At 59.0% G+C, this 26,412-nt stretch overlaps 8 protein-coding genes across 15 annotated transcripts; all 8 read right to left on the bottom strand.

Moving 5' to 3' along the window:
- Positions 1-296: 296 nt before the first annotated feature.
- ABB37_02347 (DNAJ family-like protein) lies at positions 297-1,221 on the bottom strand (the record flags this gene model as incomplete). Of its 4 annotated transcripts, none has more annotated exons than XM_015799307.1 (1): positions 297-1,221. In XM_015799307.1, exon 1 carries the CDS (start codon positions 1,083-1,085, stop codon positions 297-299), a length of 789 nt encoding a protein of 262 aa, XP_015662785.1. In that variant the 5' UTR covers positions 1,086-1,221. The 4 variants fall into 4 exon arrangements, with proteins under 4 accessions (XP_015662785.1, XP_015662786.1, XP_015662787.1 ...); XM_015799308.1 differs by having other exon boundaries at positions 297-1,214; XM_015799309.1 differs by having other exon boundaries at positions 297-1,191.
- Positions 1,222-1,865: 644 nt separating this feature from the next.
- ABB37_02346 (hypothetical protein) lies at positions 1,866-4,919 on the bottom strand (the record flags this gene model as incomplete). 2 transcript variants are annotated; one of them, XM_015799305.1, is made up of 1 exon in its annotated part: positions 1,866-4,919. In XM_015799305.1, exon 1 carries the CDS (start codon positions 4,407-4,409, stop codon positions 1,866-1,868), a length of 2,544 nt encoding a protein of 847 aa, XP_015662783.1. In that variant the 5' UTR covers positions 4,410-4,919. The 2 variants fall into 2 exon arrangements, with proteins under 2 accessions (XP_015662783.1, XP_015662784.1); XM_015799306.1 differs by having other exon boundaries at positions 1,866-4,889.
- A 691-nt stretch (positions 4,920-5,610) lies between these two features.
- On the bottom strand, positions 5,611-10,193 carry ABB37_02345 (hypothetical protein; the record flags this gene model as incomplete). 3 transcript variants are annotated; one of them, XM_015799302.1, is made up of 1 exon in its annotated part: positions 5,611-10,193. In XM_015799302.1, exon 1 carries the CDS (start codon positions 9,745-9,747, stop codon positions 5,611-5,613), a length of 4,137 nt encoding a protein of 1,378 aa, XP_015662780.1. In that variant the 5' UTR covers positions 9,748-10,193. The 3 variants fall into 3 exon arrangements, with proteins under 3 accessions (XP_015662780.1, XP_015662781.1, XP_015662782.1); XM_015799303.1 differs by having other exon boundaries at positions 5,611-10,171; XM_015799304.1 differs by having other exon boundaries at positions 5,611-10,033.
- Positions 10,194-10,657: 464 nt separating this feature from the next.
- ABB37_02344 (hypothetical protein) lies at positions 10,658-14,301 on the bottom strand (the record flags this gene model as incomplete). Its single annotated transcript, XM_015799301.1, has 1 exon — positions 10,658-14,301. The coding sequence occupies exon 1, from the start codon at positions 14,150-14,152 to the stop codon at positions 10,658-10,660; it is 3,495 nt and encodes a 1,164-aa protein (XP_015662779.1). The 5' UTR covers positions 14,153-14,301.
- A 535-nt stretch (positions 14,302-14,836) lies between these two features.
- On the bottom strand, positions 14,837-17,269 carry ABB37_02343 (hypothetical protein; the record flags this gene model as incomplete). The annotated part of the gene is made up of 1 exon (XM_015799300.1): positions 14,837-17,269. Exon 1 carries the CDS (start codon positions 17,171-17,173, stop codon positions 14,837-14,839), a length of 2,337 nt encoding a protein of 778 aa, XP_015662778.1. The 5' UTR covers positions 17,174-17,269.
- An 893-nt stretch (positions 17,270-18,162) lies between these two features.
- ABB37_02342 (hypothetical protein) lies at positions 18,163-19,531 on the bottom strand (the record flags this gene model as incomplete). Its single annotated transcript, XM_015799299.1, has 1 exon — positions 18,163-19,531. Exon 1 carries the CDS (start codon positions 19,318-19,320, stop codon positions 18,163-18,165), a length of 1,158 nt encoding a protein of 385 aa, XP_015662777.1. The 5' UTR covers positions 19,321-19,531.
- An 813-nt stretch (positions 19,532-20,344) lies between these two features.
- ABB37_02341 (putative dynein intermediate chain) lies at positions 20,345-23,731 on the bottom strand (the record flags this gene model as incomplete). The annotated part of the gene is made up of 1 exon (XM_015799298.1): positions 20,345-23,731. The coding sequence occupies exon 1, from the start codon at positions 23,639-23,641 to the stop codon at positions 20,345-20,347; it is 3,297 nt and encodes a 1,098-aa protein (XP_015662776.1). The 5' UTR covers positions 23,642-23,731.
- A 481-nt stretch (positions 23,732-24,212) lies between these two features.
- On the bottom strand, positions 24,213-26,348 carry ABB37_02340 (putative mitochondrial hypothetical protein; the record flags this gene model as incomplete). 2 transcript variants are annotated; one of them, XM_015799296.1, is made up of 1 exon in its annotated part: positions 24,213-26,348. In XM_015799296.1, exon 1 carries the CDS (start codon positions 25,722-25,724, stop codon positions 24,213-24,215), a length of 1,512 nt encoding a protein of 503 aa, XP_015662774.1. In that variant the 5' UTR covers positions 25,725-26,348. The 2 variants fall into 2 exon arrangements, with proteins under 2 accessions (XP_015662774.1, XP_015662775.1); XM_015799297.1 differs by having other exon boundaries at positions 24,213-26,345.
- Positions 26,349-26,412: the final 64 nt, after the last annotated feature.

Here is a 26,412-nt window from a genome sequence, read left to right as displayed (position 1 = left end):
AGTGAAAGCTTGCAATTTCCTTTCCCCGCGACATGGGTCGATGAAGAGTGCTTTCCCGGTCTTCAGCAAATATGAAACGGGAGGGATCTGCAGTTGGAGTAGTTCTTTTTTTAGTTACTTTGGCAATTTCAATGTTCCGCTGTGCATGAATCCTGTTTGTTTGTTCATGCTGCGCTTTTACGGCGGCGGCGGCGGCGTGTCTTCCGCGTCCCTCCACGTCTTCTTTTTCCCAACATCAACAACAAAAGAACACAGCGAAGCACAAACAGAAAAAAGACTAGGCCGGTGCAACTAACTTAGAGCTTCTCCGCAGTCTCCCGGCCACGCTTACGAGAGCTGCCGGCATTCACTTCAGCGGCATCTCCATCCGCGCTCTCCTCCGAGTCACTGGCATGTCCTGCCGGTGCGAGCTGTCGGAGCAGTTTCATCACCTCCTTCGTCTTCATGGCCACAATTTCCTCGTCCACATCCCAGTCCCGCACGAGCTCCGCCTCCATCTGCTGAAAGGGTGTGTGCAACGTACTCGTCAACTCGGACAGGAGTCGCTGTGCCGCCTCCTCGCGCTCCTGCGCTGCTTGACGGGCTGCGGCCTCCTTTGCCCGACGCTGCTGCTCGCGCTGCGCGAGCAGATCCGCTGCCCACTGTGCTTCTTCCTGCGCCTGCTGCGTGCGCTGCCGCTGGCGTGCGTCTTCGTCCGTCGTCTTACTGCTCCTCTTCTGTTTGCCGTCTGCATCGCTGAGATCGTTGAGATACACCGCCCGCTTCGCCGCATCGATGACGGTTTCGAGCGCGGTATGCACCACCTCGAAGGCGTGCCGCGCCTCTGCGGAGTCGTCCTTGTCGGGATGAAAGCGCAGACTCAGGCGGCGGTAGACGCGTCGAATCGTCGCTACATCGACGTCATCGGCGGCGCTGCTGCTCGCGCTGTCGACTGGTAGGGTGAGACCGAAGAGCTGAAAATAGTTGAAGGAGTCAATGTTCTCTTTCGTGATGTGCGGAGAGGCGCTGCCGTTGCTGTCGCTGTGGCTGCCACTACTACCTGTAGTCGCAGCTGTGGCGTCACCGTTTGTGGTACCAGAGCTCATGTTGCAGCATGCGACACGCCTTTTTGGGGTGTGTGATTGCTGTTCTTCACTATGTATTCAACTTGCGCTGCACCACCATTAAAAGGTGGTCGGAAGCAATCGCTCTTCGCGTTACAGCCGTCCGTTTCTGACCCCTCCACGTAGAGTTAAAAGAGGAGGGAAGAGATGAAGGAGGATGACAAGAGAGATAAGAGAACGTGAAACCAAACGCACATGCGTACATACTGCCTGATGGGGCACAACCAGCAGGTAATAAAATGAACAGCATACTCCTGTGTTCTAAAATGTCAGGAATAAGGGAAAAAGCTGCGAGATGCGTCAGAGGTGTTTCCGGCACACACACACACACACTCAACGGAATAAATTCCCTCGGCGTCCATCGCACCTGCAGCAGAGTTTTTTTTTTGGAGGGACGGTTACGAACACAATGACCCCTCCAGTTGTGTATTCTTCACTGTTTCCTTTTTTTTTTTAATGGATGTTGAGTGACACGCACACGCGAAGGACACGCATCCGCTACAAAAACCTCTCCTTTTTTTTTTACAATCAGTCCCGAACTATCCGCCTCTTCGACGAGACAGAAAGAGCGAGAAAACGGAGTGAAAAGAGAAGCAAAAGACCTGCGTCGAGTGCTCGTGGCCGCTTCATTCATCCAATGCCCATGATTGGTTTCATTTGAGGAAACGCCATTAATTAGTTTCTTGTTTTCTACGCCCTCACAAACACTTCATGTTCTTTTCTTCCTCCGTTCGCCTCTCGCCTCTCTCCCTCCAGCGCTTTTTAAGGCAACTTCAAATCATCGTCCTCGAGAGCCGCGGCCATCAGGAACGACTCCAGCAGATCGTCGCACATCTCCTTCTTACTGCACGGCAGCATCTCCAGCGGAGGCTCGATGGACGGCGGCGCGACGGGGCGCAGCGCACGACTCCCACCGCACTCCGCCACGACGGACTGGCGGATCTCGTTGCCTTTCTTCCGCTGCTTCCGCGCACGACGCGCTTGTGACTTGGATATTGGGAGTGGCGCAGCGAAAGAAGAAGAAGAACTCACATGCGTACCGGGATCATCGTCACGTCGTGTGCTCGATAGGTGCACCGTGCTCTCGCGCTGGTCCTGTGCTTCCTCCACGTGGAGATCGTCCTCTTCGTTGTCATCGGTGCGGCCGCGGCGTCGATTAACGCCACCGCTGTTCGCACCAAGACGGTTCGTTGCTGCTGCTGCTGCTCGTCCGGCACTGCTGCTGAGGCCGCCCTGTCCGAGAAACTGGACCCGCGTCCCCGCCCCAGCCCACGTCGACGACTCCGCCGCAACGGACTGATGAATCGGCGAAATAAAGAAGGAGGAGGGTGTATAGCTACTATTGCTGCTGTTGCTGCCGCTGCCAGATCGCGTAGAAGCGTTCATGCGTTGCCCATCCACACTGCATCCAGCCATCGCGCGCACACCGGTCGCGGCGGAGGCGGTGTCGCGCTGGCGCAGGGTGGCCGCCAACGAGAAAGGGGGAGACGGCGACGGCGCCATCGATTCGTGCAGAAACGCTATCGGCGGCGTTAGCAGCGCCTCCTCGCAGCGTAGCAGTTCGTTTTGCAGCTGACGCTCCTCGCGCGCTTCCATTTTGCGCCGCTCTCGCCCCGCACGGCTCGCGAGGGACTGCACCTTGGCGGCGAAGGAGGCGTCGGCACGAAGTGCCTCCGCGTCCGAGTCCTCGCTGCTGCTGGGGGAGTTGCTTAAGCACTCGATAGACGAGTCCTCTGAGTCCACATCAACATCGGCGTCGTCGCTATCGCACGAGTAGGAGGAGACAGACCTGTCCTTGGCGTCACCGTATCGGCCACCCGCAGACGACGCGGTGGTTGCGGCTGCAGATGCTGACGTTGCCTGCCACCCGCGCCCACGCCCGCGCTCACGCTCTTTTCGGAGCAGCATCTTGTTGTATCGGCGGCTGTCTTCCCTCAATTCCGCAGTCACGCCGCACTGCTGCTTCTGTGCTATTGCGGGACTACTATTCACGAAAAACGGTCGCTGCAAATCATCTCCACCGTGTCCCTCTCCATCACTTCCGCCACCGTTCTTGTCGTTCCAGTCGGACACAACGCGAAACGGCTGCTGCATCGCAGCAGCGTAGCCGTGGCTCCTCCGCCGACTACCGTTATGGGTATCGCGCTCTTTGCTGTCCGGCGCGTTGCCCTCGCCATTCCTCGCGCTCTCCCCTTCTTCCTCCAGCGGAATCGGGTGGAGGGGCGGAAAAGCTGGGAACTCGCTCGGACCCGCCGTGACGGTGTGAGGGCACGTCGCCCGCGCCGCCCACACATCTCGCCTCACATAACTGCAGTAGCGATCCTTGTCATCGACGTAGTCCATCGTGGCGGTGTTCGATGGCGGAAGCGGCCGTGCAAAGGACGCAGAGACCTCGTTTGGTGGTTGCGAGATGCATACGGGATGGTTTGGGGGGGGAGAGGGTGCAGGATCTTCCACGTGGGCCGCCCACGGCGCATATCGCGGTGGCACCTCATCCTGTTGGCCACCACCACTGCTACTGTCGACAACAGTCGCGATAACGCTACCTTTTACGTTACCCACGCTGTTGCGCGATGAGCCGCCACCGCTGCCGCTGCTGTTCGTGCTGGCACGGCTGCGACGCGGCGGGTAGCTGCCACTCGATCGCTCTTCCTCCTCCGTCATTTCGGCTCCGTAGGTGGACATGAAAATTGTACTAGGGGAAGAAGAGGCGGCGCTGGCGGTGGCGGTGGTGGCGTAGCCGACGTTGGCGGTTCCGGCCGCTCGAGTGTAGAAGTTGGTTGTACCGAAGCTGCTGCCTGTCGGATCGAGGCGAGCTGACATGGGTGCGGAAGCGCCGCGTTCACCGAAGAGCATGCGATGATAGCGCTGACGAAGAGCAGCGGAGGTGTAGGCGGAACCGGCAGGGGCGAGTCTGCTGCCCGTGCCGCCTACACTCGGCCCGCTTCCATTGACGGAGCTGCCTAGGCGGTGGTTGCGCCGTGACCGACTGCCGTTGCTGCGCTTGCTGCTGCGCTTGCTACTCCCGCCCTCCGATCGTGTGGTGGCGTCTCTGAAAGCGAAAAACGTGTTGGTGGATGTGCTGCTCACCCCGATTTGCTGTAATGGAGCTACAGAGGAGACTCCACGGCCGCCGCGGCCTCCACGCATGCGCGAGGGCAATGAAGCAGAAGAACTGTTGTAACGAGAGCCGATGGTATGACTGTTGCCGTTCGTGGCCTCGTCAGCACCGGCGATGTCGAAGACGATACGCGTCGTGACGCCGTCAGGGCTTTCTTGCTCAATGACCCACTCGTACGTCGACATTCTAAGAAAAGAACAAAAAGAAGAAGATTAAATAAGAAGAAACTAGAGCAGCTCCCTCGTCCCTCCGTTCCACTTCGTAAAGCAATCGCGGAGAGAGATCGAAGAACAGCAATGAGAGCTTTCTGTGGGCGTGTCTGCCGGTACGGATATACGGGTGCTGAGCAGCAAGAAGTTCACTGTTGTATATTATGCGGACTCTGTGGGCGCCCGCCTGGCCTGCTAGCCCCTTTTGGAGTCGTTCAGAGCGCTTATGTCCACCTAAGGAGAGAGAGTGGGGGTGGGGGTGGAGAGGTGAGAAAAAGCTCACAACAGAGCGTAAAAGGAGAAAGGTAAGAAAAACAGGAAGAGGAAAAATCGAGGTGCACAGCCGAAAGCAGATTGCGAGGGTTTACCCACGCTTTTCTTTTTGTTGTTGTTGCTGATTACACTTAGAGTGCAGCTCTTCCTCTGATAATGGAGAGCAGGATAATGAGAAAGGCTGTTACTCGGCAAAAGACAAGGAGGAGTACTGCGGAGGGGTGTGCACCCACACACACAACACACACACAATAGAGAACGAAAGAAGAAGATTAAAAAAAAGCATGGAGAGAAGTGATGGAAGTAGACGTAGAAGTGCACGCACCAGCGACCACCACGGTCCACGTTTGTTTGTTCTTTCTTTCAGCCAGAATACATATCAGCAAGAGTCATGGAGCCGACAAAAGAGGTGCGTGGTCCACATAAAGGGCCCCATACTCCAACAACAGCAGAGACAAATGTTTGTTATCAGCGTTCCTCAGCAGCAACTCGTAAGCTTGCTCATCATCGCAAAGAGCTTGGCTTCGTACAGCAAGAAGTGGTGGTTTCTTGCGGACAGACAAGCACGTGAACCGATACTGTAAAGCGTTCTCTTCCTGTATACTTTTTTGTAGCGTATCGTTGCTGTTTCCCATAAGCACAGTGGAGGGATCCAGCTCTTGTACAGCTGCTGCAACCGTTGTTCTGTTGATCGCTGCCCTCATCCTGTGGCGCACAAGACAAGAAGGATGTGCCCCCCTACTCCCTCTTCCCGTTAAACGAATACAGAAAGAGAGAAGAGAGAAGACGGCAGCATGGCAGGCGAAAACAAAAAGGCAAGCGTGAAACCAGCAGGTTCTCCTCAACCATTCTCTCTCAGCATCGGGACACGCACAAAGGAGCAGCTCGGCTGGCGCTCGTGCCCCTAGTGCTCCTCCGTGGGCGTGGTCGTGGCTGCAGGACACTCAGTTGCCGAAGGCGCCTCCAACGCAGCGGCATCGCTTGCGGGCCCATCTGATGGTGCGGAGGGAGTGGGAGGTGCAGCCGCGCCTCCGCCTCCCCCGGCGCTCTCCTTCAATAAAAACTCGACCCACAACGAAGCCAATCCAGACTTGCTCGTGCTTGTCGCGTTGGACTTTCCGTCTCCGTCGCGCCCTTGTCCGATAGACGCGGCAGCAGCAGCAGCAGTGCCCGCCGCCTTCCCGCGTCGCCAGCCAAACAAACCGCCGATGTTGCTGTGCTGCCCACGCGGGCCGCTGCCGGGCGGGTGCGGATTGTTCGGTCCGGGAAGCAGCCCTGCCAGCTCCTGCGTCGCCTCATCCCAGTTCAGCAGCCCACTCAGCACCTTCAGCATATCCTCCGCCTCCTTGCGCTGCTCAATGAAGGCGTGAATGTACTTGGCAAGGAGCTGCGACACGACGCGCTTGTCCACGCTCGTCTCGGCGCCGTCCATGTGGCGTGAAGTGGTCTTCTCCAGCACCTTTCGTACCTCCGCCAGCTTGCGATAGAGTGTCGTCACCTCGGCGTCCTTCGCGGCCAGCTGGGCCTCGTAGCGTTGGTGCAGCGCCTCCTTCGTTTGATCGTGCTGCTCCATGACCCGCCGACCTTTCTCCAACTCCGTCTTGAGATTCTCGGCCTCGAGGTGCGCCTCCAGCGTCAGAGCCTCCACCTCGTGCCGCTTCGTCTCCTGGAAACGGTCCAGCACCATCTGCAGGTTCTCCAAACTCTGCTGCGACGACTGCAGCTCCTCGTCCTTGGACTTCAGCATCGACTGAAGCGATTGGAGCTCTTCCTGGAGAGAAGCGAGCGTTCGCTCTTGACCCTCGGCGCCGGCGTCGGCCTGTTGCAGGCGCACCGTCCAGGCCGTCCGCTCCTCGCGCAGCTGCTCCACCTCCGCCGTGACCCGCGTCAGCTCCTCCTGCACTTCCAAGAGTCGAGCGTCTCCGCTGCCGACACGTGACTGCATCTGCCGTGCCGCGGCATCCTTCACGGAAGCCTCTTCGCGCAGTTTGCCGATGGTGGCCCACGCGTCCGCGATCTGTTGATTTAATGACTCGTTGACCTGCCGGGCTTGCTCGTATGTTTGCTCCCACTCCTGTTGCACCCGTTCCGCGCGGAGGACGATGTTGTGCTGCTGGAGACACTCCGTCGTGAGCAGGGAGAAGAGCTGGAGAAGGGGAAGCGCATCTTGCGCCTTGCGCCGGCGTTTATCCGTGTAGATTTGGCTTTCGTTGCCCTCCTCATTGTCACTGTTGCTCGCGCTGCGACTGCGGCTCCGTGAGTTAGTCCCCTTGTTGTCCCCCGTTGCCGTCTTGCTCGAAGACGGTGGTGGTTGTGGTTGTGGTGGCTGGGTCCCGTTCCGCAACACGCCGCCGTTGCTGCTCTTTGGCTGTGGCGGCTGCACCGCCTGTGCGATGTCCACGCCCAGCCGCACGAGCGTGTCCACTGTCATGCGACGCACCTGGTCCACCGTCACCTCCAGCGCCTGCACCTTGTCTTCCAACTCTCGTTTTACGCTGGTAAGGGCAGCGAGAGAGATGCCGGCGCCGCTGTTCGCTTCCCGCTCGGCGAGTCGCTTCCACTCCTGTTGCTGCTGCGCGAGATCGTCTTGGTGCTGTTGCAGTTGCCGCTGCAGCGCTGCTCGCTCCTTCTCGAGCGCGGTTGCGTTGCTCTCTGCCACGCCCCGTGCTTTGTTCGCTGCCTTGCTTTCGTCCTCTGCGTGCGCCACACGTTTCTGCAGCTGCTGCAGCTCCGCTTGAGACCGGCGAAGCTGCTCGTCCAGTTTTTGCTTCTCCTTCGCAGCGGCTGCCCGCACGCCGGCAATTTCGTCTTCCAGTACACCCTCCGCCTCGGCGTGGTACTCTTCCAGCTGTGCGACCGCCTCTTTGTGCGCCTTCGCCTCAGCCGCTAGGCGACCAGTGAGCTGATGAATCATTTCCTCCGCTTGCTGGACTTCTCTCTGGAGGGTATTGCATTGCTCCCCACGGACTTGCAATTGGTCGGAGAGCCGCCGGACTTCGTCTGTCGAGGCGGCAGTAGCGCTGCTGTGCACGGCATTTCTTTTCGCCTGCTCTTCCGCAAGCTGGGAAGTGAGGCTTTGCTTTTGCGTCTCGGCAGTTGCGAGTGCCTGCGTCAGTGCTTCCGCACGCTGGCGCGCTGACTCGAGCTCGAGCGTCATTGCCTCCAGCTCCTCGGCTTGCGGCGCCTGATGCGCTTGCTGCTGTTGGTTGCTCGAAGGGAAGGTGGACGTCAGCTCGCGTTGTGCTTCCTGCAGCTGGGTCTCCAGCGCACGACGCGCTGCTTCCGTCGACTGCAGCTGCTGCTTTAGCTGTTCAACTTCTGCTAAACTCGTCGAAGAGGGAGAACGAGCGGTACCATGATGTGCAGCGGTGTTCGTGGCTTCGTCTTCCGATCGGTGTTGAGTCGGATAGTCAGCGTGCGTTTGGGCTGCTTCGAGCCTCTCCTTCAGTTCGCCAGCGCGGTGCTTCCACGTATCTAGCTGCGCCTGCAGCGTAGCGAGCTTCTCCTCCTGCTGCACTAACAACGAAGATTCCGCGCGCTGCATCTGATGTTCGCTCGTGGCTGCAGCAGCGGATGCGGTGGAGGAGATCTGCAAAGCTGCAAGCTGCGCATGCGCCTCTCTCAGCTGCTCCTCCAAGGTCTGACGCGCTGCCTCAGCCGACTGTCGAAGCTGTGCCTGTGCTGCCTGCTGCTCCCTCTCCTGTTCTAAAAGTTTTGCCCTCCACTCCACGCATTCCTTCTCTTTTTCAGCCCACTCTGCATTGGTGTGCGAGGCGAGAGGCGCAGACGCCGCGGTGTTGAGCTTCCCTTGTAGTTCAATCATTCTCGCCCTCGCTTCCTCGGCTGCCTGCGTTAGCTGTTTCACCTGCTGCTCTAGCGCTGCGCGAGCTACCTGTTCTTTTTCAAGCTTTTTGTCCGCCGTGCGAAGCGCTGCTTGAAGACTGTCTCGTTGCTCTTGTGTAGTCTTTGCGTTTGCCACTGCGTCACTCGTTGCCTGCTGTGCCGCCTTTATCTGCGCTTCGTAATAGGCAACTGTCTGCTCATGTGCCACGCGCACCTCTTCCTGGTAGTTACGGATGTCAACTAGCATCTGCATCTTTTCCTCCTCCCACTCGTCCCGGCGCCGCTGCTGCGGTTGCTGATGCTGCGGCGATGTTGATGCCGCCGAGGTAGAGAGGTGTGGGGTGTGGGCGAGGGCCGTTTTCTCCTCCTCTTCCTTTGGATGCAATGGTTGAGAACTCACTGAGGCGCGTCGTTCCTGTGGCGCGGACAGGTGTGTGACTGCTGGGGTGGAGTTGGTGTCCGTCAATCCCGCCTTGTCAGCCGGAGTGGAGCACGATGATAGGGGAAGAGCCACCGCTGCCGGCGTAGCCGCCGTCGAAGAAGCTTGCGCTTGAGCTGGTGATTGATGCTGCTGCCGTTGCAGCTGGGGGGTGGTCATGGCTGGGGGCGGTCCTCGACGAGGTGCTCCGCCTGCGGACGGCGGCGGTAGAGACGCCTTGGTCGACGTCGGTCTTTCCGCTTGCGGCTTCTCCTCTCCCGCCACTACCGCAGGCGGTGCCGGCCCCACCGTCGATGACGACGACAGTCGCGAAAACCCATCCGCCTCTTCTTCCTCCTCTCCTTCATCGCAATTCGAGCGGTGGCCAACTACAGCCGGTGCGTGCGACGCAGCGGCAGTTGTTTCTACTGCGGGAGACGATTGCGCAGAGGCACGGGGTAGATGCTGCGGCGTCACGCCTGGCTTCCGCTCCACTGTCGGTTCATCGAAGTGCCTTTCAAGAGAACGCGCAGGGGTCTCGAAGAGCAGCGAATTCCCATCAACATGCGTGTCATGAACCCTGCGGTGACTCGCCGGTGGGGCTGACGTGTGCCCACGTGGTGCGTGGTGATTGTTGTATGAATCGTCTACGTGGTGGCTGACTCCTTCCTCTGTCTCTTCCTCCTCGTATGCCGCACCATCGCGCCTTTCGTCGTCGTATTCTGGCGAAGTGATGTCCTCCGCGAAGGTCTTGATCTTCTTCGTCCATTCCTTCCACATTTTCGGTATTTGTGCTGCGAGAAAGAAATACGCAAATCGCTCGGAGGAGGGGAGAAGGACGGCAACTGTCGGTGAGAGGGAAGAGGGAAAGGATAACGGTGTCAAGCACAAGAGCAGCGGACCTGTTTGTGCGTGCTTGTGTGTGTGTGTGTGCTCTTGCCTCAACGGACGCGAAAGGAGAGAGAGAGAAAAAAGTGCCGGTCGAACTCAAAATGCGTGTGGAAAGCGCACGGCGGTGTGCCCGTTCGAGACGCTGGGGAAAGGGAAAAAAAGGAAAAGATAAACTGCGAGAACAAGCACCGATCCAGAAATGAATAAAAGGGAGAGGTGGGAATTACACGAACAAAAGAACCAACGTGTAAGCACGAGTCTCTTTTGATTATTATTCGCGTCGAATGTGACGTGCGAGTGCAAAGGGTATGCTGTGGAGGCAATCCACGAAGGCTTGCCGTTGTGGAGCACCATTGCGTGTTTCGACGGGAGGCGGTCGAATAGGCCGAGAAACCGGCGAACAAGTACAGGACAGAGAGAAAATGCGTTGGGGATATCAACAATAGTTGATCTTTATAAAAAGGAGAAGAAATGACATGTGTCGTTTCCCTTCGAGGACGCCACACAGGCTTTTCGAAAGCACCGTCAACGAGCGTGGCGTTCTTCTTTATTGCTGTTGTCCTCTTTCTTCCTGCGGTAAGACGCATTTAGCTCGCCCACTTCCACGTGAACGTGCACGGACGGCGTTAAGGAAGTCATCCAAAAGAAGGCTGGTTCTTTTTTGTCTTTGTGCGTTTTAACGTGTGTAGTATGTGAACAACATTAAGCAAACAAAAGGGAAGAGAAAGCCGCACCAACGCAAACACTTCGTCATCAGCCGGCAGCAATCACCGTCTGACAACGCACAACGCTTTTTTTTTCACCTCCTACGCGACGGCGCGTCGACGAAGGTGTCCGCGATCAGCACCGATCCACGACGGTGGCGGCGAGGGCTGCGGGCAGCGTCGCTCGTCGCACCTGCGTTGAAAGAGCTACGTCCTTCTCCATTCTCGTCGCGGTGACTTCCGCGCTGCGGGTGTGCGCTTCGGGCAAACCCAGACAGCAAAGACGCCGATGACGGCCCGCTGTGTGGAACGCCAGACAGCGCGTACCCTGCGGGCACCGGGACCCGCTGAGGGCAGTGCAGTGGGTCATGCGACCCATTCCTGCGCGGCTGTAGGCAGATGGGGCAGTGCGTCGCCGGATGCAAATCCCTTGGCACCCGCGGGCAGTCCAAATACACATGACCTTTTGACCCGCACTTAATGCAGAACAGCGGCGGCAGCGCTGACGTCGTCGTCGTGGTAGTTGCGGATGACCGATGCGCACTCGCCGCCTGCTCGATAGCGGCTTCGCCATCCTGTGCTTGTAGCTTCGGGCACGCCGTGACGTGGTGGTGACCGCCGCAGTACACACACCGCATCGTGCGACGATGCACCGCGGGTTTGCGGGCCTCTCTGCGTAGCACGTGCGCCGCCTTGAAGTGTTGTGTGGCAGCCATATTTGGCACCAGCACCACCGCAGCCGAGGGCGAGGTGTCGCCGGCCAGGGCACGTGAACGCTGCGCGCGCAAGTCGGTCAGGGCCTTCGCCTGATCTGCCAGCACCGTCGCTGCGTCCTCCACCATGGTGAGGCTCTCGTCTTCCATCACGGAGGTAAGGAAAGACCCCGACGTGGCAGTCATCGAGGGAGGTGCACCGGTATTCGCTGTTAAGGAAGGCACTACGCCGTTGCTGCTGCTGCTGCGAATGAGCGTTGCGCCCCCTTCCAAGGCCGCCACCGCATCCGAGCTACGTGTCGCACAATGCTGCCACGTGTGGCCCTGCGCTCCGCAGTGCGCACACGACAGCTCTGCGAGCTCCTCCACGCGCAAGAAGACACGCACCGTCGGCGCAGCACCGCTTTGTTCCGCAGACCTCTCTGAATGTGGATGAGCCGCTGAGGACGGTGCACCTGCATGGTCGTGACGTTCAGGACGGGCGCCAGACCGCCGCTGCGGAGCGCGTTCCATTAGCGCCGCTGGCGAGGGCCACCACGGCGACGGCGCCGCCGCTTCTGCCATGCTGATACGTTCCTCACTGTCCAACATCTCCAAGGATGCCGCTGCCCAGCCGTTGTAGGCCTCCGTGTAGCTGGGCGGCACCTCCGTCTGCCTCCACGCTGCCGTGCTGCGCGGGACGTCCTTCGACACAACAGGGAGACCCCCAGCAGCGGCAGCAGCAGCCCCACCGTGTTTAGCAAGACGTGTCGACTCCTTCACCGTGTTCAGTGGGACGGCAAGCGCCGCCGCGTGCGAGAAGCTGCACTCCCCTCGAGCAGCGCGCCCACCCGCCTGCGCCATGTCCTCCAACAGCGGCACTCGCGTCAGACCCGTCGCGTCATCCAACACGTTGCGTCGCACATAGTGCAGTTCTGCCGCTAGCGGGTGCTGACGAGTGGCACGCGCCGCCGCAGCTGGCGACGCATGGCGCTGACGCTGCTGCTCATACGTGAGCCATATGTGCTGCATCGCCTTCACTGTGGCAGGGAGGGAGGGGTCCGGGAAGGTGAGGCTCGTACACTCGATGCCGCTGCCGAGGGTCAGGCTGAGCACGCGCGCGTAGGCGTTCCTTTCCTCCGCGTTGGACAGGTGGAAGGTGCCGATGGCGTGCCACAGCAGGCGTTGCAGCGGATGACGGGTATCGATCCCGCCCGAGAGGGACTGAACGTAGTGCTGCATGCGCTCCAGGTCATCCGACTCCGCGAGGTGCGGCAGAGGCTGCCCTGGCAACAGCGCCGAAGAGGCAGCAGCATTGGAGCTGCGCCTGCTTTTCAACGCCTGTTGGATGCAGAGCCGGTCTGCATCCTCCAGCGGCACCAGCGTCAGCGGCAGCGCGACAAGCTCCTCTGCCGAGGCGGAGCGCAGGTAATGCTGCACGCCCATCGGCAACGACGCCAGTAGGCCGGGTGGGGCTGCACGCATGCGCTGCGCCACCTCCGCCACGACGTTTGCTAGGGACACGTCCTGCACGTAATCGTTTAAGACGGAGAGGCCCTCCGCCTGAAAGACCGCCGCTACCTCGTCTGCCGTCACGTCACCGCGGGTGTGCACTTCGTACAGCGCCGTGTCGCCCTTCCTCGCAGTGGAGAGAGAAACGAGACGAAAATCGAAGGCGAGGGACTTGCCGCGCGGAGCCGGCAACGAACGATGTGGATGGTCGTCATCGTCACTCACATTGGCAAAGGCCGCGGATTGCATGTTAGGTGCGTCCAGGGAAACACCGATCTGCCACTCCGGCCTCAACCACGGGTGCGAAGGTATGCTCGCTACTTTTAATTCGTCATGTACTGCTGTTGTGAAGGTGGGTTGTGTCGCACCTCCTTCCTTCTGCCGAGCCGGGGCAGTAAAGAGGCTCTGCAGTCGAGCGAACTGTTCGATCTTGTGTTGGGAGGCAGCGTGCAGCGGTGTCTGTACGCGCAGCACGCACTTTATCGTGCCCTGAACGCGCAGCAGCCCACGCGCGACATCGAAGAAGCCGCCGCTCACGAGAGGATGCGGACGGACACCGGCCGGGAGCCGCCCCACGCTTGCAAAGTCCGTCGTCGCACCCCGTTGTGTTACCGCCGCTGCTGCTGTTGCTGCGACCTGCGTCAAGGGAATACCGTACGTGAGATCTGCCACACTCAAGGCCTCGCGCTGCCGCTCCGTGTGCGCCCGGAGGTATGGATTTAGCACAGCCGCCGCCGCCCCGGCAGTGCCCGCTCCCAGATCATTCGACTGCCTTTGACGAGCGTGTAGATAGTGGCGCGCGGCGGAGGCAACGCCGGCTGGCAGGCGGCACACCACCCGAAAGGTCTGTTGCACCAAATCCAGCTGCGCCGCGTTTCGGAGAAACAACGCCTCGCTCGGAGTGTGGGTGACGAGGACAAGTCCTTTGTGCCGGCTAGTCCATTGGTTTAAGAGGGCAGCGGGAATAGCGGTGCGGCCACTGATCCCACCACGACGGAGCAACGAGGAGAGCACCGGCAAGGCAACGTACGGACGGCACCCCGGCAACGACGAGTCGATCACACGCGACAGCAGCGAGTCGCTCGGGTCCTCCGGTCGGGGCTGCGCGCTTGCTTCAAATGACGCGGCGCTGGTGGCCGCAGAGAGGCGCGTGTGAACAGCAAAGAGTCGGCGGCCATCTGCCCCGCTGTTGCTGCTGGAGGAGGCACCACGATCAGCCTCAACGCTCGCCACGGCGCTCACCTGCGAAGCTGCGTAGCACGGAAGTCCGCACGGTTTGTACGGTGTGAGCACCTGAGTGCGGGACGAGGTGGAGATTGCGGAAGGGCCTGCGGTGCCCAAATCACACCGCACAAAGCGCAGGGGGAGCGCAATGCGAGATGACATAAGACACTGCGGGGATGCTTCGTCCTTCTGTGCGCGGGAAAAGATTGCTGACTTGGACCTACGCCCTAAACGCGCATCCACCCAAACAGAAAGAGAGAAAAAGGCGGACTTGAAAGGTGTAAACAGAATACTGAGAAAGCCTACATACTACGGAGCACCACAGCATTGAGGTGCGAAAATGCGAAAGTAAATCACCGTTCATGTGCAATGGATGGGTTACGCACGTGTGTGCATGTGCGCATTCGTGTGTTCCGCGTTCAGTAGATCACGTTTGCAAGTTGGAAAAAGGAAGTAGTAGAGAAAAACAGAGCATGAAAGTAACGAGGAGTTCCGTCTTCGCGCTAAAGTGCGAGTGTTCGTGAGGAATACACCGCACCACTGTTGCTAGCGTTTTTTCTTTTTAAAAGATCCTATCCCTCCTCAACGAAGACGAAAATCTGCGCTCGCTGCTGCAATGCACACACCGGGTAAAACTTTCGCCCTTCTTTCCATGCGGAGATTTTAAACAGGAGTACGTATAGGTAGATGTTTGCTTCCAACTGACGGATGCGCATGCTCCAGAGAACAACACGCATGACTTGAACAATGAGCAGAGATCCAAGCCGCAGTAAAACAATTGTCTCAGAAAAAAAAAGGAAGTGCTACGTTACCATTTATGAAACGCTCCCTGGCGCTCACTGGCGATCACAAGGTGTAGATTTTGTTTGTGTAGCCGTCGTACATCATTGGCCGCCCACACGGTACGCGAATGCGCATGATCAGCTTCACCGCCTCCTGCGCTGCTAACGCGCCGGTGGACGCAGCAACGGAGGGCAGCTGCACGCTCGCCCCAGCGCCGTTCCCGTTCCAACGCGCCACCTCCTCACACGCCTTTGCAAAGAGCGTGTCCGTCGTTGCATTCTCCACCAACCAGGCCCGAGAACCCTCAGCGGACCCCGTCGTCGCGGTTGCTGCGTTCTCTGCCTCTGGATTCGACGTGTTTGCCAACAAGGCGAGGTGCCCCGCCTCCGCTGCAATCTCCTGCCCCGTCACACGATGCTCGGCGGCGGCGGATCGCTGGAGCTCCTCCTTGCACAAGTAAGCAACCGCCATACACGCGGCACGGCGTGCGCTTGCGTTACCCTCCATGTCATAGACGATGTGATGCGTAATCCATAGGAGTCGACGACCCAGACGCTGCCGCCATGCCGACTCCTCTGTCGCCAGGTAGTCCACCGAGAACGCAACTGATCGCAGATCCCAGATGTTGGTCACCATCGTGCTGGTGAGCTTGATGAGGAGTGGCCGCACTGCGCGGCTCAACTGCTCATGCAACAGCACCGGCGGTGGTGTCTTAGTACTGTCTACTTCGTCGTCTGTGCCTGCTATTGTTGCCTCCACAGCCTGCAGCACCATCCCCCACGCTGCATCCGCTATGCACGCCACATCCTCCTGGTGCTTCGCATGATAAATGTCCTGCAGCTCGCGGTACCACATCGTCGTCGTCGTAAAATCTGGCAAATACCCAGAGAAGGGAAGCGTGTAGGGAGAAAATGAAGAGGGAGGCAGCGGGGTCGCCCTTAACGGAGCCTCCTCGTTGCCATGATTGGAAGGCTCGGCAGATTCCACGGACTGCTCTCCACACCCGATCTCACCATGCACGAAGAGCTGCACGGCGCGGAGTACAAACCACACCAGCACCTCCGGACGCGTCCACAGTTGCAACAACAACGCCGATGCGGCTGTCAGTGGCACGGCGGATGTGCCGTCCGCTTGCGCGACAGGGAAAAGCCGCGCCTGCACCTCGGCTACCGCCAGCAGCGGATCCGCACAGTGCGGGTCGTTGAAAAGCGTGTGAAGCCCCTCTGGCAGCTGCTGCACCACGGGTCTGTTCAGCTTGGCCGTACACTTTTCCATCGCCTCCAGAAACGCCTCCTCGGGCGGAGACTGACGGCGTATCAACCCAGCCGTGACGTTCGCGATGTCGTGATAGCTCTTCGATGACAACGGGAAAAGCGAAGGCGACGAAGAAGCAGCGCAGGATGTGTGGCACTGCAGCTCGGTCTGCTCCTTCGCCGATAAGAATGACCACCACCGACGAAACGCGTGATACAAGATGCAGGGGTACGGCAAATGGCTGTGCAGGGACATAGCATCCACGTCGCCCGTCGGGAACTGCGTGCCATCGTCGGGGTTATGCGCGTCGAACCACGCTTTCAAGGCCGGAAACGGCTGAAAGATGCGCAGATCGTCCATCTTGACCTGCGTCGGGTTGTGCGGGCTGATAATGACGCGCGGCGGGCAGTACACCTGCAGAAACCCGAGTAGCCCGCTGCTACGCACCAGTACAACAGGGACATCCGGGTAGCATCGGTGGAGACACGTTTGAACGAGCGAGGAGGTGGGCGAGAGGTCGGTGTAACGCTCGCTCACTAGGATCAGCGACGGCGACGGGATTTGCACGAGCGAAGAAGAAGAAGACGCGGACACGTCGCCTGCCACAACAACAGGGAAACGCTGCACAAACTTCCGCAACGCGGACACGTCCTCGGTCATTTCTTCGTCCAGGGTGCCGGACGGTTCGCAGAAAAGAGGTGCTTTCATCTCTGCGCTTGAAACAGCGCTGTGCAGACTGCCCGCTTGCCAGTCCTGTTCCACCGCTCCAACATACGCATTCACCCACGCTTCCGGCGCCACCGCGGCGGATATGCCGGTGCACTGCTCCCCTAATGCGCACACGCTTGTCAGCACGGCCGTGGCGAGTGAATTTCCCACTGATGCGGCGGGCACGAAGTAGTTCGTCGCCGGGTCCTCCGCCGTCACCGTGCGCTCATCCACCAACGTGACGGTCGTCACACCCGTCAGGACCAGCGACTTCAACGCCTCTGCGATGGCGGGTGTGGCACCAACGGCGACGACGTGGGCGGCCTCCAGCGCCGCCTGCCCATCTGTCCCCCAGAGGCGCAGCTGGCGGTCAAACCTCGCCTGCTTTACGTTGCCGCCAATGACGTTATGGAGATGAAGAGTCGCAGATGCAGCCATTTCGATACAATTATGAAGCAAGCCGAGGCTAAAAAAAAGGGGTTTGTTGTTGTAGTTGCTGTCCTTTTTCTTCCTATGTGTATGAGGGAGGTTCCTACGAAAAGTAAAGTTTAACAGAAGAAAACAAAAACAAAACAGAAGGGAGAGGTTGGGAGCGAAATCAAGAGAGAGCGAGAGCCTCGACGCGGCGTATTACACGCCAAGAAGCAGAACGAATAAGGGTGTCGGCAACGTAGGTGTCTTCCATCCCCAAGCAGGTCGATGCGTGGGTTGCTTGTTGATTCTCTTCCTTACAAAAAAAAATGGTTGCACTGCCAGGAAACGCAGCGAGAGTCTTTAAACCTCTCCATTTATCGCAAAGTAAGGTGCGGTGTGTTTGGCTTTGTTGAGAAGGGAGCCGCGTGTTCAACGCCCTCCCCTTACGCCTTGCGGGGTTTTTATTTGTGGTGCTTCATTTTTTTGTTCAAGGCACTCTTGTCAATGCAGCAGAGCACAAAAGTCGCAAGAACGAAAAGAAAGGGACAACCGCTGTACATAACACGGCAGATACACGCACAAATGCAGAAGAGAGAGAAATACAACGTAGCGAAACACAAACTTCATGTGGTGCGTCGATTGCGCGAGGAAAATGGCTGCCATCGTCGCCATCACCGATTGCCCACACACACACACACACACACACACGCACATACACGCCTTTGCGACAACGCGAAAACAGCGAGTAGTTCGCCACGACCAAAGAAAGCTGCGATGTCTAATTTACATGGATAGATGCATTGCCAAAACTTATTAGAAAAAAAATAAGAACAGGGAGACCAACAAGAACACAACGCCCGCGACGCGGCCGTTCACACCACATAAGCGTACGAAATGGAAGGCGTGAGTAGCATTGAAGTAAAACGTAAGCAAATGGCACCTCTCCGAAGCGTCCAGCTTGCCACCTCACTCGCTTTACTATTTCATTTTCCTGCTACCCCTCACGAAGCAACTCACAAGCTATCATCGGAGGCGGTAATGCGTTGCTTCTCCGGAGAACCCTCGGCGCGCTTCCCCTTCACTAGTTTACTAGCCCGCCTCGTCCCACTGCTCGTCTTCACGCTTGCTTCCGATGCGCGCAGCAACAGATTATTATCGCTCTGCGTGTAATACTGCTGGCGCTCCATCAACGCAAAGGAGCGTCGCCCCGTGTTGCGGGCGGTGTGGACTGGGCGAATCGTCAGCGAGGGCGGCAGCGCGCCGGGCACAGTCGGGCGGTTCAGCGTTGAGCCGGCCACCACCGGGCCTGTCGCAACCGACGTGCGCGGCACCGCAGCGAGGCCGTGAGCGGGAGGCGGAGACGCCGGCAGCCGTGGAAGACCGCGCTCGCCCCGATCGTGGGCGTCCATCGCCTCATACACATCGCCCTGAATGGCTCCAAAAATCATGCCTCGTGACTGCGCCTCCTGCCGCGGCACCCACCGCTCGTACCCGCGGGCCGCGCACGTACAGCAGACCGCCTGTCGGTCCACCTGCATGTACAGCCCCGCCGTCCCTTGTCGTCGACCGCAGAGATAGCATTGGAGGCAGTTCTCATGGAAAAACAAGGACCCGACAGGTACGCGCCGCACCGGGTCCACAGGGCCACCACAGGCGTGGCACAGCACACAGACATCCTCCACCGTGTACACCGGGCCACGGTAGCTGGAGCGAATTCTGTTCTTTGCGCGAAACTCGGCGTGCTCCTCTGGGATCGTTTTGTACTGGGCGTTTAAGGAGACAGCAGCGACCATGCCATTGTGGGTGCCCATGGCCGCAGCGGAGCGGTTGGAGAGCGGGTCGACGCGACTGCTGGCGTCAAGAATCACCTGCCGGCCACTGCGGCTCAGTCGCTTCGCCACTACACCCGCACTCGCAGATTTGGGCGCGTCGGTGGGGGACTGCGGAGCAGGCGTGACGGCCGCCTCCGGCTGCTCCGCAACGTCTTCCGCCAAGTCCTGCTGGTCGTCTCCGCCGGCCGTTTGCACGTCGGGTGCGTTTGTGGCGTTCGTGGGCGAGGGGGGCTGCGGCGACTCGGTGGTGTCGTTCGGCTCCACCGGCGGGAAAGACGTGTCGGCCGGCGCCGCAGGGGCGTCGGATTGCGGCTGTGCTGGCGCTAAAAGAGGGTCCATCGCCGTCGCATGCCAAGCCAAGATAACAAATGAGAAGAAACCGACGAGAAGGGGTGTCTGGAGTGGATGCGGCTGAATACCTTCCTCTCTTAAAAACAACAAAAACAAAAAGGAAATACGCAAGTTCGCAGGTGAATTGCTTCCAATAGCACAGGCTGTCTTGCTTGCTTTTTCCGTACTGTTCTTCCCGAGGGGCAGCCCAAAGCGGCCTTTACGATAGGTTTTGCGAGCGGCACACAGAAAGTGGGGGGAGGGGGAATTGAAAGTCGAAGGAGATGTTGTGAATGGAGAAGCAGGCGTGAAATTCGGGTTGATGCAAAGCTCTAAGAAACTCATCCTGACTTTGTTTTGAATGCCTTTCTTTTCTACATGAGGCTTGGCGGGGGGGGGGGGGGTCAAAAGAGTTTTGGCAATTCGAGCGTCTTGTGAAGGGGAAATTCTCTTCGTCGTTGCTCTTGCTGTGGGAGAGGGAGAGAACGACGTTGTTATCTTCGTACTAAACGGTTGCCTTCACCCGTTTGGACAATTTCGAACTCCTTCACAACGAACAAAATGACGCCGGCTAACCCACTGCTGATTTGCAGAACTGCGCGCTGTTGATAATTCTTTTTGTTGGTTGAGCTAGAGTACATCACATTCCCGAAACAAGAAGAAAGAGAATAATAATAATAAAAACAACCTGCTGCGTCGCCGATTCTTTTCTCAAATGTGTTCGTCACAAAACTGCTTCGCCTCGATTCGTTACACCGTGTTCTAATGGCGGAAGGGGCATTATACATACATGTATATTAATATAACAAACAAACAACAAAACTCTGTTTACATCGGTGTCGACACACACACACACACACAAACAAAACCGCGCATTCTAATAGATTGATAGGTGCAACTACAGATATCCCCATTTCAAGCACCAGATCTTCTACTTCACAAGCACGCAGAGATGTTAAAACAAAAACCGTATGCTCAGAAAAAAGAGTACAGCAATTTAGGCTGCAACGCGCCATCTCTTACCCGCTCTTTCTTAGGTGAGCTGCTTCCGCACCGTCTCGTCCATCCACACTTCCTGCTCATCATCGGTCAAATCCTGTCGTGTGTAGCACGCACCCTCCAACAAGAACACCGTTACATCGCCCTCCTCATCCCCCACCACGAGCACCGGCGTCTCCTGCTCCGCGAAGAGAATTGCACTGAGGTGGCGGTGATCTTCAAACTCGATGCTGTCGCGTGGGTACATCACATCCGCCACCGTCCACACCTCCGCACTGCCTTGCGCCGTGGCCGTGGCGAAGATGAGCGCGTTTGTGGGCGACCACGCCACGTCCTGCACCGCGTCCTGGCGCACGCTGTTAAAGCGGAGCTGGGCCTTGCTCGTGCCGACCTTGTAGAGGCGCGACGTCCAGTCAGCGGAGCAGGTCAGGAAGTACGCCGCACTGTACGGCGACCACCGCACCCGGTAGACGAGCTCCGCGTGGGACTCGTACTCGAAGTCGTAGTTCTCTGTCTGGCTCTTGCTGCACTGCAACACAGAGCCGTCCTCGGTGCCCACCACGTAAATGGCCGTGTCAATCGGGCAGACATCAAAGCACATGCCGCCACACTGACGCGACAGCACCGCCTCATCGCCGGCAACGCCGCCACCGCCCGCGTCTTTATTCCCGCCACCGTTGCCTCGGCTGCCATTCGTCCGTCCCCCGCTGGAGCTCGTTGGATTCCCTGTCGTGCCCTGCGTCGGCGGCGGGCTCGGGCGCAGCTTCCCGCGTCCCTTCCCCCCGCCCGCCGCCGCCACCGCAGAGTCCGCCGCCGCCGCCACCGCCTCTGCCTCCGCCACGCCGTCCACGAAAGCCTGCTCCACCTGCGTCCCCGGCTGACGCTGCAGGTGCATCAAGTCCGGCGCAACTCGCTCGATCGACTTCCCCACCGCCCACTGCACAACCCGTCCATCAGCCGAAATGGAAGTGAGAAACTCACCGTGCTCCTTTCCCTTTGGGACCCACTGCAGCTCCCAGATGGCGCCCGTGTGCTGCCCTGCAGTGGCGCCGGCGGCCGGGGCAATGGAAGGGTAGACCACATCCCGTTGGATGTCGTACACAACGATCTCACCAGCGCTGCTGCCCACCGCCAGCAAACTCGGCCGCTCACTTGAAAAGGCCAAGGCCGTGACGTCCGCCTCGTGACAAAGGAAGAGGATGAGCTCCGGTGCGAGAGGGTTCTTCAGCGACCAGCAGCAGATCATGCCCTTCGCCTCCTGACCCATGGACCGCTTCAGCACCATACCGCCATCATTCACATCCAGGTCGATCGGATCCGCACTTTGCGAAGAAGGCGGGGCAGCGCCATTGCTCTTGCGTTGGTTCGCACGCGCGCCGGAGGTGCGGCACGCCGTGTAGCCAACGGCCAGCATGTCCAGCTCCCGACGGTTCCACGTCATGCAGGCAACCCCGCGGTTGCGTGTCAGCTGGCCCGAGCCGAAGCGCCAGAGGAAGCGCACGTCCTCGCTCATCCGCAACGCCACGGTGAACCCAGGAACTATCGTCGGCGCCGTCGCGGCGCCCCCACTCGTGCCGTCAGCCCCGGCGTCTGGCTTACTGTCACGCTCACCGCGCGGCACGAGTTGTTGTGGAGCAGACACGAGGTCCCTCGTGTCTTTCGTCGCGCCGGCCGCAGCATCGGCGGAGAGCGGAGGCAACGGCTTTTGCGCGGTGGCCGGCGACGGCGGCAGCGGAGGGGGAGCCGCCGCTCCGCCCTTTGCCGCCGCAGCGCGGCCGCCTCTGCCGCTGCTGTTCTGATTGTTGCCGCTGCTCGCTTTCCCCTGCACGCGCCTACTGGCCGGGTCCACCTCGATGCCGCGGTAGGCGAGCTGGGCAGCCTCCATGTAGTTCTGCACCACCGCCCGCTCCATCACGCGCAGCGTGGACAACACGGTGTCGGCGAGCATCCACTGCTTCGACAAGCCCAGGCCCGTCTTAGCGTTGGCCGTCCCATCTGCCGCTGTCGATGGCGTGTTCGTCGTCGCCTCGTCGGACGACAACACTGTGGACTGCGCCTCCTCGCTGTTCGCGTCGTCGTCCACCTCGAAATCAGCCCCCTCATCGCCGCCACCGTCCTCACGCAGAACATCGTCGACGTCGCCGCCGCCGCTGCCGGCCGCCGCCGCCTCCTTTTGCTGCTGCGCATCATCGTTCTCGTCGTCGTCACCGCCGTTCATGCCCTCCAGCGCCGCCTCGTACGCATCCTTCAGCATCCACGTCGTCACCTGCAGACCACCGCTGTCCTTCTTCGCCGGCGGGTGCACCTCGGTTTGAATCGACTTCAACGGGGCCCGCATCGTGGCGACGCCGGTGCTGTGAAAGCGCGTGCCCTCATCGGTGCGATAGGCCTCCTCCACCCCGGCGTAGGCTTTGTTGCGTGCCTTCACCGCCGCCACCTCCTCGACGTCCTCCTTCGACACGGCTTCGTCGTGGTGGTTGTACAAGAAGATTGTGGGCGTTTCGGTCAACGTTATCGTCGTGATCGCCTTGCGCCACGCCGCCTTCTTCTCCTCCGACAGCGGCGCCGGTTGCACATACGCGGCCTCCGACAACAGCGTGTTCTGCTGCACGAGGTGTGGAATCTGGTTCGAGGTGCTGCTACCCCGGTGCAGCACCGAGGAGCCACCACCGCCGGTGTTGTTGGTCCGGAAGGCGCTGCTGTCGATCACCGACGACGACTGCTCCGTCAGACGACGGTCGTTCGCGAAAGATAAGGAGTACGTGCTGGACTCCATGCTTTTCGAGCTGCTGTCCCCGCCGCGACGACTGCGTTGTCCGCCGCCGCCGCCAACACCGATGATGCCGGTGATCGAGCTCTCCGCTTCAGCGCTGACGGACGACTGCTTTCGGGCGTTGTTCCGCATGCTCGAGCCCAGCATGAATGACGACTGCAGAAACGAGGCGCCGATCTCGGCGTTCATCAGGGCGGCGGCAGTGCTGGAGTCCTGCGTCATGTCCAGTCGCGTGGGGCCACCTTGGGATTCGTACGCCAGACCACCAACAAGACTCTGATGCTGCTGCAGGGGCAGCGGCGTGCGGTTTACACCACCATCCAACACGTGCACGGCGCCCTCCAACTCGCCCTTCAGGTCCTGCAGGCGCCGCTTCGCCTCGTCGCGTGCGGCTGCCGTGCCGCCGCTGCCACGCGTGGACGACGTCATGTGGCTTTTATTGCGTACCGAATAACGAGAGGCGGAGGAGGTGTGAAGGCAGCCGGCGGTCGAGTTGCTGACGCCGACGGTGGACCGCGTCGTCCGCGATGCCTTGGACGCGTCAGACGCAGCATGCATCGTGTCGCAGTCTCTGTGCCTGTTATTGGGGTGTATAACTTAGACCTAGAGGAATGAAAGCTAAGAGAAAATGTATACGAAAAGATAACTGCAATCGTGTGCAGGAGGGCGGTGGAGAGACACGGTTAAACGGAAGAGAAGGCATTTTATTACTACTATTATTGTTCACAAAGAAATGAATGTGCGAGATGCGGCATGAGATCATAAACACATACAAGGCGAATCAAATAAAGGCCTACCGACAAACACCGAAAGCACAAGAGAAAGGCAGGTACATTCAGTGGGAACTGCGTTGCGCATGTTTCCTGTGCTGCTGTTTGGTTACATGTCGGTCGTGCATCTAACGGGAATGGCAGCACAACAACACCAATCCGGTATACTTGTCTCTTTCCACATCAAGAAAAACGGAGGCATATATATATAGTATTATTATTATTGTATTAATGAAACAGAAGTGTTCGATAGCAAATGTGCTTGTAACGGCATGCGCACACGCACACACACGCGCAATAGAGGCGGAAAAAATGAAAAGACGAACCAATCGAAGCAGAGGCAAAGAGAAGCGTCGTCCTCATCCCTCGAGAATAAACTCTTCAATCGGCGACACCGAGTACTTGTGCTCTGTCGGGTGCGGGCGGCTGCTCACATCAACAAAGGCAAGCGGAATGCCCAGCTGCTCAAACGAAAACCTCTTCCCACCAACACCGCGGGCACCCGCAGCGCTTACCGCCGCTGCTGTGGCACCACGTAGGTGACCACGCGTGACATCGCGCGCTGCCCCTGCGCATGCACCACCGCCACTGCCGTCGCCACCTTCCACCGACAGCACATACCGACGACCACTACCGCCACCCAACTTGCCCCTCTTGCTCGAGATCACCGTGTTATTGCTGTCCCGCACACTCTCCACGCGGCCCATCGCGTTCTGCCGTGACGCGATCGAGGCCACCATCGCGGCCTCTAACAACTTCCGTACCGCCTTCGCCGCGTAGCTCGTGACCTCGTCCCGCTTCGTGCACGCAAACAGCAATTTGTGCACACCGTAGAACTCCGGCGATTGCAGCACACCGAGCAGGAGCTCCGCCAGTGCGGCGACGCCCTCGTGCTGGCTGTCCTGCACCGTCACAGCATCGATCACGACGACAACGTTTACCGCCTCGCCCACCGCAGTCAGCATACGCTCCCGCAAGCGCGGGTGTCCGGGGCAGTCCACAATACGCACACCCGGCGCCGTCGCCGGCATCCCCCGCTCCGTCGCTACCAGCAACGAGCCGACGTTCTCCCGCATACTCGTCCGCGTCTCGCGCAGCTGCATCCGGCGCACGAGCTGCCCAAACAGTGCCGTTTTGCCGCTGCCGGGGAGGCCAATCAGCACCGTCGTGCGGCGGCGGCGACGGCGGCGGCTGAGCGCGTCGCCGAGGCCCAGCACCCGACCGAAGAGGAGCCGCACGACGAGGTAACCCATCACGAGCGTTGCGGCGAGCCACATCCACTGCGCAGCGGAGACGGCGCTGAGGTGGTGCGACACAATGGAAGAGTACGATGCTTCAGCAGCACCGCGTTCCGCAGCTGCTTCACTTTCCCTCCACGCCAGCTGCTGCTCCATGGCAGCCTCCAGTACCTGCGTTACTTCTGGTGCCGCTTGATAGATGGACGCCACTGTCTCCGCGTCGTGCGTGCCGGGCCGGTGGTTGTCGCCAAGGTGCGCACGAATGCACATGGCAACCTGCTGCACCACATCCTGCATGGCGGTAGCGTTGTGCATGAGACACGACAGCGCCTCCTGCAGCGACGCAGCCGCGCCGGCCCTCGCCGTATGCAGCGCCTGCGCGTCGTCATTCACGGCGACACCGTTGTTCAGCGTATTTTGGTTTGCAGTTGTGATGGTACTCTGCACATGACGCAGGCTCTGAAATCCCACGAGCACGGCCCTGCGAATGACGTCTTCTTCTGCGGACGTCACCACGCCAGGCAGCGTGCTGACCTCTGGGCCGGTGCGATGCGCTGCGGCGTAGTTATCCAGTGCCACCTGCACCGCCTCCACCACCGTCTCATTCACCAACGCTGTGTACAGCTGACTCATTGTCCTTGCAGCTTTTTTCTCTGTAAGGTTAGTAGATATATATATTTATGTGTAGAGAGCACCGCCGTTTGGATGTCTCTGAGTGAGTGTGTATGTGCGTGGTTCGTCCTTTCAAGTACAGCAGTGGGCGTATATCGGATCGCTTCCTCCGAATTGACTAAAACAAACAAAAATAGGAGATAAAGGGGTGGTTGGATGGACCTCCCGTAGATGTATGACGACGCGGCTAGCGCAGGACAAGGGACAAAACAAACAAGCAAAAAAAGAAGAAGAGAATTGATTCAGACAAGATTTAACGGATAAGAACAGAAGCAGCACACTCAGCGTATTTTTTTTATTGGTGTATTGCTACAGTCTTTTGTCGAGGTAGTAAAGGAAAAAGGCGGTACGAGTTTAGTTTTTGTGTATGTATGTGTGTGAGAACGCGCAGACTGCGTTGCAGCCAGGTGAGCCGTCTTGGATATGAATAGGTGCGCCTGCGAGTGTTGTACGAGGTTTAAAAATCTCCGCTGGTGTGAAGACGCTGAAGCGCGTTACGAGAATAGGTCCCCCCGAGACGTTGTAAAGGTCAATAAAGACACCCTTCCTTTCTCTGTTATGTCAGAAGTATGTTTTTTTCCTTCTGTACGTTAGCAGTATTGTAAATGAGAAACATCACATCACGGAAGGTATCGAGAGGGAGAGAATC

Source organism: Leptomonas pyrrhocoris (assembly GCF_001293395.1).
Source record: "Leptomonas pyrrhocoris isolate H10 chromosome Unknown, whole genome shotgun sequence".
Taxonomy (NCBI): Eukaryota; Euglenozoa; class Kinetoplastea; order Trypanosomatida; family Trypanosomatidae; genus Leptomonas; species Leptomonas pyrrhocoris.
The sequence above is the reverse complement of the archived record's forward strand: the minus strand, read 5'-3'. Positions and strand labels throughout refer to the sequence as shown.